General features: G+C 59.9%; 3 protein-coding genes across 68 annotated transcripts in view; 1 reads left to right on the top strand and 2 right to left on the bottom strand.

Annotated features, from left to right (window-relative positions):
* The window catches only part of ADAP1 (ArfGAP with dual PH domains 1), a 46,836-nt gene extending 45,042 nt beyond the window's left edge, over window positions 1-1,794 (top strand). For all 11 annotated transcript variants that reach the window (XM_081552446.1, XM_081552445.1, XM_081552443.1 and 8 more), the window contains exon 11: window positions 7-1,794. In XM_081552446.1, coding sequence (XP_081408572.1) covers window positions 7-35 — 29 coding nt within the window. In that variant the 3' untranslated portion in view covers window positions 36-1,794. The remainder of the gene's footprint in view (window positions 1-6) is intronic.
* Window positions 1,693-15,118, bottom strand: GET4 (guided entry of tail-anchored proteins factor 4). 7 transcript variants are annotated; one of them, XM_081552453.1, is made up of 10 exons: window positions 14,248-14,761; window positions 13,215-13,448; window positions 11,211-11,289; window positions 10,929-11,010; window positions 10,439-10,588; window positions 8,771-8,909; window positions 7,482-7,622; window positions 7,258-7,333; window positions 6,548-6,620; window positions 1,693-2,402 (listed from the first exon to the last, which is right to left on the bottom strand). In XM_081552453.1, the coding sequence occupies exons 3-10, from the start codon at window positions 11,283-11,285 to the stop codon at window positions 2,317-2,319; spliced, it is 822 nt and encodes a 273-aa protein (XP_081408579.1). In that variant the 5' UTR covers window positions 11,286-11,289; window positions 13,215-13,448; window positions 14,248-14,761; the 3' UTR covers window positions 1,693-2,316. The 7 variants fall into 7 exon arrangements, 6 of the variants coding, with proteins under 6 accessions (XP_081408579.1, XP_081408573.1, XP_081408574.1 ...); XR_014072136.1 differs by lacking the exons at window positions 13,215-13,448; window positions 14,248-14,761 and adding an exon at window positions 14,908-15,118 and having other exon boundaries at window positions 1,693-4,554; window positions 4,593-6,620; window positions 8,771-8,904; XM_081552447.1 differs by lacking the exons at window positions 13,215-13,448; window positions 14,248-14,761 and adding an exon at window positions 14,908-15,118 and having other exon boundaries at window positions 8,771-8,945; window positions 10,355-10,588.
* A 563-nt stretch (window positions 15,119-15,681) lies between these two features.
* SUN1 (Sad1 and UNC84 domain containing 1) overlaps window positions 15,682-18,021 on the bottom strand; it is a 42,449-nt gene continuing 40,109 nt past the window's right edge. For all 50 annotated transcript variants that reach the window (XM_081552380.1, XM_081552381.1, XM_081552382.1 and 47 more), the window contains 2 exons: window positions 17,750-17,842; window positions 15,682-17,395 (listed from right to left, as the gene is read on the bottom strand). In XM_081552380.1, the coding sequence (XP_081408506.1) occupies window positions 17,282-17,395; window positions 17,750-17,842 (207 nt within the window). In that variant the 3' untranslated portion in view covers window positions 15,682-17,281. The remainder of the gene's footprint in view (window positions 17,396-17,749; window positions 17,843-18,021) is intronic.

Genomic DNA, 18,021 nt, shown 5'->3' with positions numbered 1-18,021 from the left:
TTGCAGTGGAAGCCCACTTCAAGCACAAGCCCTAGCACGAGAAGGTCCTGGAGGCCTGAGGACTCGGGACCGCCCACACGTGGCCGCCAAGAGGCCACGGCCAGCGGGGCCTGAGCTTCAACCACGAGCACCCGTGTCTCTGGAACCTCGTCGTGGGCTGGCCCAGCCTGACCCTGCCACGCTGCTGGCCACCCCCCCATGGGACACCCACAGCCCCCGCAACCGACCTCTGCCCGCTGGACCCCCGTTCCTGAGGACCGCCCCCAGCTGCCACTGCCCACCCGAGTGGGAACCCCTCACCCACCAGGAAGCTGGGCTGTGGGGACAGAGGGCCGGCCTGCATGCCCCCCTCCCAACAAGTATTTATTGAAACCCACTGTGTCTGTCGTGGGGTCCTGGGGGCCGGAGGGGCAGACGTGGTCCCCGTCCTCAGTGAACTGACCCTCACGGATGTGTGGGTCTGGGGGGTCGGGCCCCCATGGCGGGAGCCCCAGGGCCTCAGGCTTCAGGCCTGGCTGCCCCTGGGCACCTGCCACGCCGGCTCAGGACTCTGCGCTGACCGTGACCCACCGTCTCTGCCTGCCCTGTCTCTGACCCCTTGGAGGATGGAGGCCTGGGCCCAGCTCGCGTCTGCAGCCCAATGCTGGCCAGTGGTAACTGCCCCAAGCCTCCCGTGTGCCCGGGGTGGGGGACAGGGCCGTGGTGGAGCAGGACGTGTGCGGGGGTCACCCGCTAGGTCATCTGGGTGCTGTCCTCTGTGGCCACGACATGCTCCCAGGGGACCTGGGCCAGCTGCTGGGACTGGAGGAGCCATGTCAGGAAAAGGGCCCCCAGGAGAGGGCACCGGGCCTCGGCCTGGCCGGTGGGCCCACATCCAGGGATGGGGAGAGGCGCCCTCCTGGGAGCCCGTCTCCCCTCGCACCTGAGCTCAGCCCCGTCACAAACCTGAACTCTGGGCGGGGGCTGCAGGGTCAAGCGGGCAGCACAAGCCCCCCTCCACTGGGGCCACTGCTAGGGCTTGCCAGGTCAGGGGCCACCAAGGTGGCCGGGCTAGGTGAGGCCTGCTGTGAGGTCACCCAGGGCCAGAGCCCTGTCTCCCCAGACCCCCCTGCCCCAGGCGGCTCCTCCAGCCCAGGTCCTGGGGAGCCCAGGTCCTCGACTTCCAGAGCAGGCAGGAGGACCAGCCCAGGGCCCCCAGTCTTCCCGAGCACGCAGGGCTGCCCGCTCTGTCAGTGCGGGCTCTGCACACGTGTGTGTGTGTGTGCACACCCACGTGCTCTGTCAGAAAGCTCTAGAAAAGAACAGCAGCTGCATGGCGGGCCAGCGGGGAGGATTTCTCAGAAAAAGCAGGAACCACCTGGCGGTGCAGGAGTGAGACGCACGCAGCCCGCGAGCAACATCACAGCACATCCTGCTCAGATGAGACCGGGGCTCCGGGCACCAGCCCCACCGGCGCTCACAGGGCCTGGGAGGCCTCACCTGTCCGCAGGTTTAAATAAAACAGTTTATACCTAAAACCGTAACACTCTCCCAACACTGGCCGCTTGGTGCCACCCACCAAGGACACACTCCAGACAGACCTGGAGAAACACTGGCCGCAGTGCCCGCGGGCCTCACCGGGGGGTCCAGGCCGCTGCTCCCAGCCCACACCCGGCCCCAGGAGCTCCCTCAGAAAGGACCACTGCTGCTGAGCCCAGTATAAAGGATTTATTTAAACTCAACAATGAACACAAACCTTCCTTTAAATTCCATTTTTACAGTAAATAATAAAATTGTGTACTGCGTTCCTTCCCATGCATGATCACCGGGTATTAATCTACAACTCTTATTATGATTGTGAAAAAATAAAGTGTTTCCCCTTTTGTAACTGTCCCGGGCATCTGGTACAGCAGCGTCAGTGAGGGACAGGCCTGCTCGTCTTGGGCCGCCCATCTGGGTAAACCCAAACCGTCAGGTCAAGGACACAATCACCCAACGACGGTAACGCCGCCCCACGAAGCTGGGGGGTCCCGCAGCCTCCTGACGAGACCGTTCTGGGGCCGGGCACTCGGCTACCTAGCTGTCCCCGGGACATGGTGGTCAGGCCCCCCCCGCCCCGCCGAGCCCTCCCCAAGCAAACCAGACACAAGGGCCGGGAGGAGGCGCCGCAGGGCCTGTGCTTTATTGGGGTCATCAAAGTACACGGCCACGGCCTGGCCCCGGGCCCGGGCCGCCCAGCACACGGCCACAGGGCCTGGCTGGAGCCGGGGCCCAGGTCTGGCCTCGTGCCGGGAGCCGCCCGCCGCGGTCCGGGCCAGGCCTGCAGGTCCGTGGGCATCAGTCGAGCTCAATGGGGCTGCTGTCGTCCTGACTGTCCTCGCCCTCCTGCTCCGAGGAGCCCATGAGGCTGCTCAGAAGGTTCCCTGGAAGGAGGTGCACGGCACCGTCAGGCCCACGGCCACGCCGCGCCTGCAGCCCCTGCCCCAGAGGCCCCCCCTCCCACCCAGGTGTCCTGCTGGGGTCACGGGCGGGGGGGCCAGTGCCCATCAAGGGGACCCCGCACGGCCACCAGCACAGGCCTGGAGCCACAGGGCGACCGAGCAGCAGGCTAACTCACTCGCAAGGTAACTCTCCAGAGACGGTCCTAAAGCCACAGGTAACGACACAGAAGCGCTGTCACCTGTGGGCCTTGCTGAGCCAGACACTTCTTTTTACCTAATTTTTATCCAAAGAACCACTCCTCCGTCAATATAAGAGCAAAGTTTATAAAGTGCCCGAACCCAACCCACACGGGAAACAGCTTCTCAAGTGATCCGGGAGACAGGAAGAGCTTTCCCCGCGGCGGCCCCATTTGACGACGCTCACCCCAGCCTCCCCGCAGAGCCCCACGGGGCAGGCTCGCCAGCGATGGCCTATCGGGCAGGGGACGCGCCGAGGGACTAGCACTCCCGGGCCTGCAGCCCTGAGGCCCATGGCAGCTCCAGAGCGAAGGACGGGGCTGTGGGTTTATGGAGAAGGAGCTGTCGCGTGTCTGCGAAGTTCCCCCCTAAAGAAGCTAAGAAGACAGGCTGCCTGGCCTGCACGTCCCCCGGGGAGAGTGGCAGGGCCCGGCACATCTGGACTCTGCGAGACACGCTTTATCCCCTCAAAGGTAAACCTAAAGCGTTAAAGATGTCAAAACCCATGTCTGAGTGCTGGAGGGCAGGTCAACCAGGCCTCGGGAGTCGAGATGGAGGCAGCAGGGCAGGACGGGGAGAGGCAGCGTCAGGGCCTGCACCCGCCAACGCCGAAGACACACACTCCCAACAGACTCTAGGGTCAGGAGACTGACTCTGCAGTCAGGCTCCAGCAAAGAAAATCCCAGAACCTCAAGGCTTCACTGGTGAAACCGCTGAACTAGGACCACCTGTCCTTCAAATGCCAGAGCCAAAAAAGACACAACAATGAAAGAAAACTACAAACCAATATGCTTTATAAACACTGATGCAAAACTCTCAACAAAACACCAGCAGACCAAATTCAGCAGCAAGGTGAGAGTCAGACACCACGACCCAGGGGGATCTGCTCCTGGAATGGGGGATGGCTCCACGTGTGAAACTCAGTCACCGTGACACACCCCAACAGACGAAGGAAGAGACCAACGCTCACCAACTGATTCAGATAATTAGCATTTGACAAAGTCAACACTTTCATAAAAACACTAAGAAAAGAAACCATCTCACGCCACGATGTGATAAAAGCCACATACGAACAACCCACAGCAAACATCACAGGGGTGACACACTCAAAGCTCTTGCCCTGAGCCCAGGGCTACAGCAAGGATTGCTCCCAGCACTTCTGCTCAACATGGTACAGGGGACCCTGAACAACACGGGGCGCACCGCATGGGCCCACTTACATGTGGATTTGTGGACTTGTTTTCTATGCTCATACAAGTGCTACCTGATCTGCAGCTAGTTGAAGCCACGAACAGTGGGCCAACTCTAAATTATACACCAGCTTTCGACGGTTCGGGGAATCAGCACCCCAACGTCTCCACATTGTTGAGGGTCAACTGAACTTGAAGTTCTAGCCAGAGCAATTAGGCAAGAAAATAAAAGGAATTACAAATTGAAAAGAAGTAAAATTGTCCGTCTGCAAGTATGATTTTATGTGTAAAAATTTCCAGAGTATAAAATAAACAGAAACAATTCTATTTACAATAGCGTCAAAAAGAATAAAACAGTAACTAGCTGAACCAAGAAGGTGAAGGATTTCACAATGAGAAATATCAAACATTTCTGAAAGACACATAAGTGAAGACACATCCCACGTTCCTAGACAAAAAGACTTAATATTGTGAAAATGTCAATACTACCTAGAGCCGTCAACAGACTGAATAAAATCTCAAATCCCCAAAACATTTCTTGCAGAAATAGAAAAACCCATCCTAAATTTCATATGGACTCTCAAAGGACTCAAATAGCCAAAACAATCCTGAACAAAACTAAAGTCTCGCACTTTTTCATTTAAAAACTTACTACAAAGCTACAGTCACCAAGGTTGGGCTTCCAGGTGGCGCTAGTGGTAAAGAACCTGCCGATGTAGGAGACGCAGGTTCAGTGGTAAAGAACCTGCCGATGCAGGGGACGCAGGTTCAGTCCCTGGGTCAGGAAGATCCCCTGGAGAAGGGAATGGCAGTATTCTTGCCTGGGAATCCCATGGACAGAGGAGCCTGGTGGGCAACAAACAGTCTGCTGGGGTGCAAAGAGGCAGACGCGATTTAGTAACCAAACAACACAGTCGTCAGAACAGTGTGGTCCAAGCATGAAGACACACCTCAACCAGGGGAAGAGAGAACCCAGAAAGGAACCCTCGAATATGCAGTAAAAGATTTTTAACAAGCGGTGTACGCCCACTTGATGTTTCAGGACAGTCCTTCCATCACGTGGTGTTGGAGAAACTGGAAATCCACGCGCCAAACAACAAAGCCAGACGCTTATGTAAATAAACCACCACATTAAAGATCCCCTCAAGATGGACCGAGGAGCCACACGGAGGCCTAAGCTAGCCCAGCTCTTAAGGGAACCACAGCGCGAAAGCTTTGGTACACTGAACCTGCAAATGACACCAAACGCGCGACAGAAGGAAAGTCGACGAACGATGAAAATGTTGCCATTTGCGCGTCAGAAGGCATCCCGGGGGTTCACACCGACGTGGGGCAGAACGAGAACCTTGAAGACATTCCGGGGTCCATGCTGATGTGTGGCAGAAACCAAGGAAATATTGCAAAGCGATTATCCTCCACTTAAGAATTAAAAAAGACGACACTCCAGGGAGTAAAGCGGTGACGAGGGAGGGACAGAGGATCTTCAGGGCAGCCTGACAGCAGTGGTGCGTCCATGTCACCGCACGCTTGTCCAAGCTCACAGAACAGAACCAGAGTGGCCCTAACCTACTCCACTGTGGGTGGCGAGGGCCTGTCAGAGTGGGTGCGTCGTGACAAGTGTAGCAGCTGCTGCGGGTGGGGAGGCTGTGCCCGTGCGGGCAGGAGTATTTATGTGAAACCTTCGTACCTTCCTCTTAACCTTGCTTGGACGAAAAACTGCTTCAAAAAAAAAAAAGCCAACCCACAGAATGGGAGAAGATACTCGCAAGCCGTGGATCTGGTAAGGAATTAGTACCCAGGACAGAGAACTGGCACAACCACCAACCTGATTCAAAACCAGGGGAATGACATGAACAGCCCTTCGCCGACGGCCAACAAGCACCCGGGAGACACACACGGTGCTCAGCCACTAAGAAAACACAAACCACATCCGTCGCCACAGGCCCGCCGCCCAGGCGCCAGGACGGCTGCCGCCAACCGACAGAAAGGAGCAAGCGCTGGCGGGGGGGCGTCCTGGACCCGCCCCACTGGCGGCCGCGGGGTTCGCTCGGCAATTAATCAGATGCAGCAACTCCGCTTCTGGGTGTGCCGGGACCTTACAGAGATGACCTGCACGCCCACGGTCACAGCAGGCGAAGGGGAAGAACCCGCGCACCTACTGACGACCGGACAGAGAAACAAGACGCGGTCCCTCCGCACGATGGGACACACATCGCCTTACAAAGGAGGGACCTCGCGGCGCCCGCCACAGCCGGCACGGAAGGACAGACACTGCGACTCCGTTACGTGAGGCCCCTGGAGGGGCCAGGGTCACAGGGACCGAGAGGAGGGGGTGGGGATCGGGGGCTGGGGACAGAGTCTCCGGGTGGGAGGGTGCCCAGCACCAGCCGTCTACCGCACAGCAGCCTCACGGGTTCACAGCCGGGCTGAGGTGGCGAATGGCACGTAATGTGTGTTTTACCACCAAACACGGCTGGCTTTGATCCTGTGGCCGACAGATAGGAGCCCCAGGGGAGATTCTTCATTGGGGGCAACAGGCCCTACAGCTCTGCTTGGGGAGTGGGAGCTGGGGCCGCCAGGGTGGGGCAGGGGGAGATGGGCCTGCAACCCGCTTGCTAGCGTCGGGGGTGCTCCAGGCCCCCGGATGCACCCTGTGCTCTGAGCCGAACCCACGAGCCCCCCACCCACGAGCCCCCTCACCTAGCAAGCCTCCGTAGGATGATGTCTGCTTGGGCGGCACGCCGAAGAAGAGCTGTCCTATCCTGTCGAGGTACTGGGGGAGGCGGACACTGAGCCGGGGCCACGCCGGCAGCCTCTCCCCGCCGCGCCCCCAGCCTCTCCCCGCCGCCCCCCCAGCCTCTCCCCGCCCCTCCCCCCAGCCTCTCCCCGCCCCTCCCCCCAGCCTCTCCCCGCCCCTCCCCCCAGCCTCTCCCCGCCCCTCCCCCCAGCCTCTCCCGCCCCTCCCCCAGCCTCTCCCCGCCGCCCCCCCAGCTTCTCCCCGCCCCGCCCCCCAGCCTCTCCCGCCCCGCCCCCAGCCTCTCCCCGCCCCGCCCCCCAGCCTCTCCCCGCCCCGCCCCCCAGCCTCTCCCCGCCCCTCCCCCAGCCTCTCCCCGCCGCCCCCCAGCCTCTCCCCGCCCGCCCCCCAGCCTCTCCCCGCCCGCCCCCCAGCCTCTCCCCGCCCGCCCCCCAGCTTCTCCCCGCCCGCCCCCCAGCTTCTCCCCGCCGCCCCCCAGCTTCTCCCCGCCGCCCCCCAGCCTCTCCCCGCCCCTCCCCCAGCTTCTCCCCGCCGCCCCCCAGCTTCTCCCCGCCGCCCCCCAGCCTCTCCCCGCCGCCCCCCCAGCTTCTCTCCTCCCACCCTCTCCCCACCGGCCCTCCCCCATCCCCGAGCCCCCCCAGCCCCGGCACCTCACCTCGTTGTACATGGGGTCCCGACGCAGGGACGGCTGGTACTGCTCGCACAGCACCGTGAACACCGTGAGCTTCCCCCTGGAACAGGAACAGCCGGCACGGTGACGCCCCGCGGGTCCCCGGGCGTGGAGAGAGGCCCCACGTCTCCACACGCGTGCCTCTGCACAGCTCCAGTGCCTTGACACACACGCACACGCCTCTGCGCACACGCCGCGCACGCACTCACCCGTCTACGGCCAGCAGCAGGAACCAGATGAAGTTGAGCAGGGGCTGCACGAAAGGAGGCCCGCCCTCGATGGACGGGTGCTTCTGCGTGTACGTCGTGAACACCACTGACGCGCTGCTTTTGTTTTTTAAACAGAGAAACCTGGAAATAAGAAACATCCTAGTCAGTGGGTGCACCCCACCGGAGGAGGAGGAGACGGGGGCCCATGACCTCGCCCCACCCACCGAAGGTGCCTGCCAGGCCCAGCGCAGGGAGCCGTGGTTGCCAGCTGTGGGGACTAACTCAAGAAGGCGCACGGTCAAGGTCAGCAGAGCCGGGGCAGCGGCTCCCTGAGCCCGAGCGCCCGTCTGCACTGCTGGCGAGCACACGGGCAGGATGCCGCCCAGTGCCGGTCTCCTCCCTGTGGAGAACGTGTCTGCGGCCAGGCTTCAGCACGGCGTGGGCCCACGACACAGCCAGATGGACAGGGAAGGGCTGAGGCCGGAGGGGACATCAGCACCACACGCCAAAGCTGGGGTCAGGGCGCTCCAGACGGTGAACAGGGTTTGTTCTTGGAGTCGCAGATTCAGCCACAAGTGGTGCTGGTGGGGCTCCGAAGCTCCCTGTCCCCCAACTCACGAGAGACAGCCCAGCCCGAGGCCTGGCCACCAGATCGGAGTCTTCTCTGGGAAGGCTAATCTCATTCACGACAGCGGTGTGTCTGCTGGGGAGAGGCTGGGCCCCGGTAACCTCACGTGAGCTCCCCACCATGTGGGCCTGACACGGTGCTCACATCTCCAGCGACTCTGCTGTACCCCGATGTTCTTAAAATAAATTGTCCAAAGAACACAAAAGAGAAGGCTCAACTGAGACAAAACAGCAGAGATACAGAGCTGGGTGGGAAGCTGGCAGGTAACACCCCATCACTGCGTCTGGACACATGAAACATCCGGGAAGACAAGCCGTCTTTGAACAAAACCAGTGTCATACGTACACTTCGCATCCCACGGTGGTGCTGAAAAGTCAGTAAATACGTGTATCCCACCGAAAGAGTAATTCCCTCCCAACCAGATGTGATGGATAAACGGGAAAACAGAAACTCGATGGCAACAAAAAAATTAACTTAAAAGCATAAAAAGTACTTGGTCTGGAGTCCCCGAGGTCAGCGGCAAAGTCATGCTTGGGGACATGAGCCGTGGGGGGGATGCCAAGTGACTTCAGACCTGTCCTTGCGTGAGGTTCGGCCAGAGGCCGGCCCGGGACCCCAGGAGACCACACACACAAGGGCAGGACAGCAAGCGGGTACCTACTGGAGGACAGCCTGGGCCACGAACATGTCCACCTCGCTGCGGAAGCCGCGGGCCGTGGAGTACTCCACCAGCATGTTGGCGCAGCCCTCGCCGTCGCTCGAGTGCAGGAAGTGGTAGCGCGACTCGCAGTAGTTCTGCTCTGCGGACAGAGCGCGAGGGAGGGGCCGTGAGAGCGCTGTGAGCACAGGGCCCCATGGAGTCACTGCAGACTCCACCTGGGTAGTGGAGCCGGCAGAGGCCACACTGTCCCCCCGCACCGTGGGGACAGCTAGGAGCTACTCAGGAAGGCGGCATCAAGCCCTGAGGCAGAAGCCGAGGGCTCCTGGAGTGGAGCATGCAGGATGGAGCCCGGTGGCCCTCTGCCCACGCCTGCCATCCTGACGAGGACCCAGGACTGGACACGGGCTCTTCGGGGACCAGCGTCCTCTGCTGCTCGGCTCTTCTGAGCCTCTGACTCCACACTGGCTACTGTCCTCTGGGTGGGTGACCCAAGTCCCAGCCTGCCCAGTTTCAGTACAACTGGAGCTGTGAAGGGCCCCCCCTACATACACAGCCCCCTCCATCCCCCCAAACCACCTTCCAGCCAACAGCTCCCACCCAGAGCCACTCAGCTCCTACCCCAGATACTGGGAAGTCTGGAGCTACTGTTGGTCGTCACAGCTGGGGGTGCCAATGGCACTCAATCCCAACCCCAACCCCAGACCACCCAGCAGCAACAGAGCTGGCGGGACGCCCGGGGTCAGCGGCACAGAGGCTGAGACCCAGCTACAGGGCAGGGACCCTAGGTCCCGCTCACCTACCACACTGGGCCCCTCTCCTCCAGGGGAGACTCCATGGCTTCGGGTTAAGCCTTCCCCACCCCCGCCCCCAGGTCAGGCCAGCTCCTGGCTGCCTCCAGCACACAACCAGCTGCAGGGTCTACTCCGTCTCCTCTCCCTCCAACCCCAAAAGCTTTCGCAGCCTCCAGGTGAGAGAAGAAACCTGGCAGGTCTCCAGCCCCGGGCAGGCAGCTGCACAAGACCCCACGAGGGCCAGGGCTCGCACAGCGCCTCGCGCAGGACGTCAGGCCCCACCACACACGCCCCCGGGGGCCGCCCATCGCAGGCGGGCCTGCAGGCACGCCTCAGCACAGCCTCTCACGTGCGCAAGGTCCCGCCGACCTCACCCACCGTCTGTGCCGGAGACCCTTAAAATGCCCAGATCTTCAACTTCAAACCCCTAATATACGCGCACCAGAGCTGCACAGCTCCCAACCACAGCAAGACCTCTGCGCAGGCGCTGGCTGCACAAACCGGGCTCTGCAGACACGGGCAGGCCGGGCACGCAGGCGGACGAGGCAGCGCAGAGGGGCCTGCGGGCCCAGCCAACCCGTGGGCAGAGCCCGGCCCGCGCGTCCAGAGCAAAGTGGCCTCTAGCTGAGGCCTTCCGAACGGCCACAGGCTGGGGCGGACGAGGCCGCCCACCGGTGCGGTATGACGGCACCCGCCCGCGGCCGCCACGCGTCCACCCGGCCCCGGGGACTGCCGCCGCGCTGGCGAAGCGGCGACGCCCGCCGCGCCCGCGGTAGCCCGTCTAGAAGAGAACGGTAGGTGTGGACGGGCCGGCAGGGGCGGCGGAAGCAGAGCCCGGCGCCCACGGCCTCGGGGCCGCCCCCGGGGCCCCGCCTACCTTTCCACAGGGTGAGGGCCAGCAGCTGGTGGAGCCGGGGGTGGCCCAGCTTCCCTGACCCGCCGCTGGACCACTTGAGGGCTCGGGACACGAACGCCACTCGCTCCGGGGAGTTGGGGTCCATCAGGCTGAACAGCTTGGCCAGACTTTCTGCAAACGACAGCACCCAGGCCTGACCCGGAGGCACGCGCGCCGCTTCAGCTCTGTGCCGGGCCTCTCCAAGAAGTGAAAACCCGCCGCCTCCGGGGCAGAAGCGCAGCAGCGCCGGCGCGGCGGTGGAGCCCCGGGGCCACCCCCCACCCGCCCTCACCAGGCGCCTCCCCAGCGGGGCCCGCGAAGGGCACGGGCGGACGGGGAAACGGGCTGCGGATACCCGGCGCCCTCTGCGGCGTGCGTGCAGGCATGCGTACGTGAGCGCGTGCATGAGTGCGTGAATGCGTGCGTGCGTGAGTGCGTGCGCACACGCGCGGTGGGGCTCGCGCCGCCTCACCCAGCAGCTCGTCGGCCACCTCGACCTCCGCCTTCTCCAGCGACTCCAGGACGAGCATGGACAGGTCAGCGGCGCTGTTTTGCTGTAAAATGTTAGAGAGGACGGTCAGTGGGAAGAGAGGCTCCTGGCAGTTTTCAGAAGGCGGGGAGGCTGGCCGGGCTCTGGCTGCCAGTTGGAAACCAGTGACCGACCGCACCGAGGCGGGACACGGGCGCGCTAGGGCCGCCCTCCAGACCTCTCCCTGGACGCTCCGCGCCAGCCTGGGCCGCGCTGACGGCTCACCTGGCCGTGGCTGAAGAACAGCAGGGCTCCGGAGCACATGAGTTCGCGGGCCTCGGCGTGCTTGCTCTGGGCCATGTACCTGCGGGAGAGAGGGCAGAACCGTCAGGTCCCATCGCACAGGCCCGCTAAGCTCGGCCCCCCCATCTGCCCAGGCCTGGCCCTCCCGGCGCGCTGTCCGGTGACAGTGTGCGGGCACCCTCTCCGACAAAGCAGCACCTCCCTGGAGCAGGGCAGGGGTCTCAGCAGAGGGACCAGAGAGGGGCTGGGGGCCACTTCCAGCTTCAAGCACAGGCCTGACCGTGGCAAAATGCAGAGAGAACCTGGCCAGGGCCACGCGTCAGGGCCGATGGGCTGCTAGGCCGTCCCCTCCGCCCTGAGCGCCTCCCACCGGGAACACGACCCGCTGGGGACAGGAGCTGGGAAACGTGGGCTTCCCAACTGACGGACGGGAGCCTGATGGGCAAAGAGGTGCGCACAGAACAGAAAGGATGCTTCCTCCACAGCAAGCGAGACAGAAACCCAGGGGGGCAGGGCCGGGCCTGAGCTGGGCGCAGGACACCAAGTCCACTGGCCCCATGTTCCTCTCAGGGACAAACAGGCAGGAAACCCGCCCAGCCGGTCAGACCTGCGTCCGAGCCCAGACAAGCCGAGTCAGAGATGTGAGAAGTGTGCCGCCCTGCCAGCAGGGCGCAGGAGAGGAGACACAGGGGCCTTGCTGCCCTCCGGCTCAGGCCGGGCGCAACCGCAGAAAAGGGCTGTTATGCACCCAGCTCGGGAGCAGCAGGCTCGTCCTCAGCACACAGGGTGGGACCAGGAGGAGAAACCCACAGCCCGAGAAGCACCCAGGGCACCTGCGGGCACGGGCCGGGCATGGACACAACACAGGGCTTCTGGAAAAACAAGCCCTTGCACGGCCACTGGCACAGACGCTCACGCAGCGGGCTCTGCTTCAGGGACAAGACAGGCTCCGGATCCTCCCCCTGAAGCACAGCTAGAGATAAGCACCTAAAAAGCCAGGCAGGGACGGGGGGGGGGGGGGGGGGCGGGGGCCGAGAGGCAGACAGGCCGCATTCCGGGGGGCGGCAGCTCCGGTTCCCAGCGACCACAGCACACAGTCCCTGGGCAGCCCTGCCCGCGGGAGAACCGCCAGCCCCTTGGGTCTGGAGCCGCCTGCTGCTGGAAACCCCGCAGCAGTGACAGGTGCCCCAAAGCCTGACGTGCTTTCTGGACACTGCAGAGGGACGTGTCTGACCCCCTCCTGTCCTGGCAGAGAGAAGGCTGAAGAGAAGGCAGTGCCCGTGGCACCTGGCACAGGGTTTGGCCTTCCTTGGGACCAGCAGCTCCTGCCCTCCACGTGCAGCACACACCCCGTAAATCCAACCTCCTGGGCTACCCAATTCCTCTCCCCCCTCAAGCTGCTGGGGGACACAGCGTAAATGAGTTAAGATAGCAGAGATTGGTGAATTTATCCCACAGCTGAACGGATAAGATGTGGTCGACCCATACGACGGTGTACCGCTCAACAAGAATTAACCAGTGACACATGTGAGGGTGAATCTTCAAATGATCACGCTAAGGAAATTCGAAAAGTCAGATAAAAAGAGGACATACCATATAATGCTACTTACATAAAATTCCAGAAAATGCAAACCCATGTATTATAACAAATCAGTGGATGCCTGGGGGCAAGGGGTGAAAAATTCATTATAACCTCAGAAGAGAAAGCTCTGGGGCATGAGGGGTATTTTCAGTACTTTGGTGATAATTTCTTGGGTGAATACATATGTCAGAACTCATCAAATTGTACATTTATGTAAATGCTTAAAAGCACTTATAAAAAGACATTCGAAGAGTGAAGCTGACTTCTTCCGAAGCTACCAGCCACGCAAAGCTCTAAACCAGGACTGCAACCGCAGGTCTGAGCGTGGACGGCGCCCTGCAGGCCGACTCGGCGGGGCCCTCTGGACGGCCACTAACGCCACCTTGCTTGGGCCCACAGCTGACCATTTACTTCTCAGGAGTCCTGAGTACAGGTAGGAGCCCCTCAAAGACCAGAGAGGAAGCCACGCCTTGGAGAAGAGGTTCAGCAAGCTGTCCTGGGTCACAGGTCACTGAGCAGAGGGGGACGTGACCCAGGTCAAGGCAGGGCTGCAGGTCACCACCGAGCGCGCTGGGCAGAGGGAGGCCGCTCCAAGGCCGGTCAGCAATCACGTCCCCGGTGCAGCAGCGACTGCAGAGCTGGCTCAAAGCAAGGAACGCCGTGTTTATTTTTGGGACGATCCAGTTTTGCTGATTAATCACTGGGGCAAATATTTATATACAAATCCCTGAGCACAGCAAGCACCGGGCAAATCTCAAGCGCTACAAAGCTCCCATCCTACAGATCTGATTGGCTGAGCTCTGGGCAGAAGGCTCCGCGTTACAGACTTTAAACCTTTAAACCCGCTTACACCTTTGGCTCATCCCCTGAAGGACAATTAACTCCCTCCTACCTGGTCCTCTGGGCCACCGAGCCCAAACGCGACCTGAGGCAGACGCACTACGTCCCAACCAACCTACAAGCAAAGCAGAAAGTACTACCCGAGTTCCCCAAACACCGACTCAACTTGCCGTTAAAAGAAAAAATTTATATCTAGGCTTAAATGGTGTAAGGCAGACCTGACTGCCCATAAACATCACAGTGAAATATTTGCCGTCCTGCGACAGTTTAGAGAAAAAAAAACATTCCGCAGAACAGATTAAATCCTCTAAAATTATCTTTAAATGCTAACAAATGGCCCAAATGTTTTCTAGCAAGAAACCTGGAGGCTGATTGCATTTGTGTAATATACAGGAATGCCTGACGCACGTAGGATCAACCAAGAAAATACAGCAGCAGCTGTGGCGACAGCAGAAACGGTGTGGCACACTGCGGCCCAGCACAGAACTGAGCTAGGCAGGGCCCGGACAGCTCCTAGGGCCGCGCTAAAAAACGGCGTTTAACCCAGGATATCCAAGCGGCGCTTCACCGTGCAATCGGCAGTTCCTGAAGAGTTACCTGGCATTTTCTCCGCGCTGAGTCTTTGAGGGCCGATTTTTTACACTCACAGACCGTCCTGTGAGGGGCTCACATTCCAGAAGCTCAACTGCGCACGTGGCCAGCGAGCCGCACAGGTACAACAAAAATACCGGCTTTACAGAAACAGCCGGTTTAGTAACAAAACAAGGTGAGCAAGGGCGACACAGCAAGAGGAGAAATGTGTTTACAGCCTCGCGGCCGGACCCGGAGGGAGGAGAACCGTGGGACCCAGGGCGAGGGTTTCAAACTCAACGGCGCCCAGGGCGGGGGAGGGGGGCGGCCGGGTCGGGGTCCGGAACCTGGGCCGTCTGCGTTCTCGGTGAGCGTTTCGGGGTGGGTCTGGGGTCCAGTCTCGGGCGGGGCTCTGTGTCGGGCTCTAGGACCCGCGGGCCGGGGCCGGGGCCGGGGCCGGGGCCCCGGGGGTGGGTGAGGGGCCGCGCTGTCGCTCCCAGGCTGCAGCCCGCCCCCGGCCGCCTCACCGCCGCCCGCTCCCACCGCCCAGGCGACGGGCAGCGGCGCGAGCCAATGGCGGCGCGGGGCGGCGCGGCGCGGCCAATGGGGGGCGGCCGGGGGCGGGGCGCCGGGCTCCGCGGCCGGGCGGAATGCCCTGGAAGGCGGCGGCCGCGGCGCAGCTACTACCTGAAGAAGAGGGTCCGGTACATCTGGTGCGCCTCGTAGTAATCGCCCTTCTCGACGCTGGCCCGCAGCTTGCCCTCCACGCGCTGGACGCCGCCGCGGTTGCGGGCGCCGTTCCGGGCGCTCTCCTGCTCGGCCATCGCCGCCGCCGCCGCCATCGGGCCGGCGCTCCGCGCAGGGCTGACGCTGTCGCAGGCGCGGTCGGCAGCGCCTCTCGGCTTCCGTCCCGGCGGCCTCCGGATGCCCTCTACGGTGGCCCGCGAGGAGCCGCGCGCTGCCGGGAGGCGGGGCGCGGGCGGTCACGTGACCGCGGGGCGGGGCGCGGGGATGGCGGGGTCCGCGGACGCCGCCGCGGGGCGGGGCGGCGCCACAATGGCGGCGACTGAGGCGCCGCCTGCGCCATCCGTACCCGGGGGCGCCGGGAGGGCGCGCCCCGCCGTGACCGCGGCCGCTGACACTGAGGCTTTCCGGGGAAGACCGTGCTCCCAGCCCTTCACCGGGGTGCCGGCGGCGCGGGGTCCGGGGAAGAGCTCGGCTCTGGCGCCCGACCCCCGACTCCGCCGCCGTCTGCTCGCGGCTGGCTCGTGGGAAACGCGGAGACGTCTACGCTGGGGGCGCGCTCGCCGCGAGGCTCGGTAGCCGAGGCGACCCGGCCCGAAAGGGTCGGGGGAGGAGGGGTCGCTCAACGCGCTGTCTCCCTCATCGCCCAGGGCAGAGACGAAGCAGGTAGAGAAAAGTAACATCCTGTTTATTACTCATCTGAAATGCCACATGCACTTTTAAAAATTAAGACTCTTTATTTAAACATTTCGGTAGCGTCTTACCAATTTGGTGGCAGCAAAGAAGCTCTACCAAAGACAAATATGTTGAAAAGCATTTACAAAAATACATTGCACAAAGTCCTGTCTCGCATCTTTAAAAATAAATATTCAAAATATTTCCACCCCATCTCCCCAATTTAGCTTTATATAGGAAATTCTCATTTATATATTTATCCTGTAATATATGAAACATATGTATACATTTTATCCAACTTAACTGCATAGGCATTAGTTTCAATTCTAACAAGAGTGAAAAAAATGCTAGTTTATGTAGTTTTTGTATGTTTGAGGACTGTTGTGCAATATACATAAAACTCTTCAGAAAACCAGTCAGCACCATCATTTTGTCTTTTTCTGAAAATACAACATTTATGGTACACCAAAAAACTGTCTTAACCCAATAAAACTTGAATAATTTTTAAGGTAAAACATCTGTAACTTTAAGTGCCTTGCAGACACCTCATTTATAAAGTCTGCTCAGTAAAATAGTCTAAATATTAAATATTAATTATAACCAAAACAAAGAGAATGGCCAAGTGGTAATAAAAGGCAAATCCAACCAGAGCCAGTACAAAGTGCTGCTGTGAGAAAAACATCACCAGATGTCCTGGTTTCATGAATTTGCCACGTGGGACAATCTTTAATAATGGTATGTGGAATAAAAACCTAAGCCTCTGAAAGACAGAGCATGTTAGTGTTCGCTTTTCAGCAAAATTCAAAACAAAACCTGAAAATATCCACAAGATTGGATTTCTTGGTTCCTATTCCTAGTGTGAAGTGAAGCTGCAGGGAGAATCCGATGGGATGAGCCCAGTGGAGACCTGAGAACTCTATTTACATGTCTGTGTAGATCCAGACCATCCCCTCTCGAATCAGACACACTTCCGACCGGCAGCGCAGGGAGACTCGCCAGGTTCCTGAGTGGGGGATGGGAAGTCCTGGCCGGTGGTGGCAGCACACTAGGCAGGGAACCCCCTTTTCGTTACGTCCGCACCTGGGGTATTAAAGAACCGTTTATGCCAACAGAGGAGCATCTCGCCCTAAAGGAAGGGAGTTCAGGTCTCAACTTTGGTGACACCGTTCTTCCCTGAAAGACGTGTGCTGAGTTGAACACGTATCTGCTCCCAAAGGCCCTTTTAAGGGGCCGGTGAAGGCTGCTGTCAAGGCTTCAAGAACACTCCAAACTTTTTAGCTTCCTTTGCTTTGTTCCTGATATCAAGCAAATAGTTTTATGTTCAAAATCAAATCCCCCCCACCCCAAAAAATCAGTGTCTGTGTGAACCATACATTCAAATGCGTTTCCAGAGACCGCCTGCAGCCGGCAGATCTCTGAGCCCAAGCAGTCAACATGCAGTGTTTCCTGGGGACAGGACAGCAAGCCGGGTGTATGAAGCTGGTCAGCATTCATCACGCCCACCTTGTGTCCTGCCGGCAGTCGGTACGTTTATTTCAAGGGTGAATTAATGCTGCACTCTGTATGCCCGAGTCCGTGAAGGATTCCAGTGTTCCAGGCTGTCCAGTATATACAAAATGTACAAGAACAGTGAGTCACCCCTTTACTTGATAGGCTCTCCGTGAACTCTGAACCGGTAAAGACACGTGTATTCAGGATGGCCCCAGTTAGAAAAAATCCGAAGTTCCACTATTTGGAAAGCTCCTTCCGGTTTTTTCTGCAATTGAGGGGAAAAGAAAATAATCACACATTTCATATTAATACACCCAAGCCCCACCACTTCCCCAGCTATGAGACTTGAGAGTAAGTAGCCAAGTTGGAGATTAAGCTTTTAACATGAAATACATCATTACGGGACACAAAGTTCAGGTCATTACGTATGACACATTTATGCAGAACAAGTTACATACTAAAAAGGCTCATTCAGGAACAGAGAAGCTAGGAAGCTCAGGTCCACTTCGTCAGAGGCTGGCCCTCATGCCCTGTGGGCAGTTCTGTAAGTATCTCTGGGTCCCGAGGCCGGGACTGTGGCAAGGGACCCCGGAGTGCGCAAGAAGTGCGAGGTCCTTACCGGGGCCACGAACATCTGGAGGGATTCCCCTTCCTGATTGTAGCTGAACCGTCCCAGGAGCTGCCCTTCTTCCTGATACTCGTTTTCTAACCCCTGAAACAGAACCATCTAGTCACTAAATAAATGAAAAAGACAATGAGGTAATGGGGTGGGGTGGGGTGGGGGGGGAGAATTACGTGTCCATTAAAGCAGGGAGAAGGCCCTCCCAGGAAGGCCTGCTGTGTGCTGGGCATTTTGTTAAGGGCTTCTCACAGATCACCAAGCCTGTGGAG

The sequence above is a fragment of the Giraffa tippelskirchi genome, chromosome 13 (genome assembly GCF_054371585.1).
Source record: "Giraffa tippelskirchi isolate mGirTip1 chromosome 13, T2T-mGirTip1v1.2.pri, whole genome shotgun sequence".
Taxonomy (NCBI): domain Eukaryota; kingdom Metazoa; phylum Chordata; class Mammalia; order Artiodactyla; family Giraffidae; genus Giraffa; species Giraffa tippelskirchi.
This window is presented reverse-complemented; position numbering and strand designations above follow the sequence as displayed.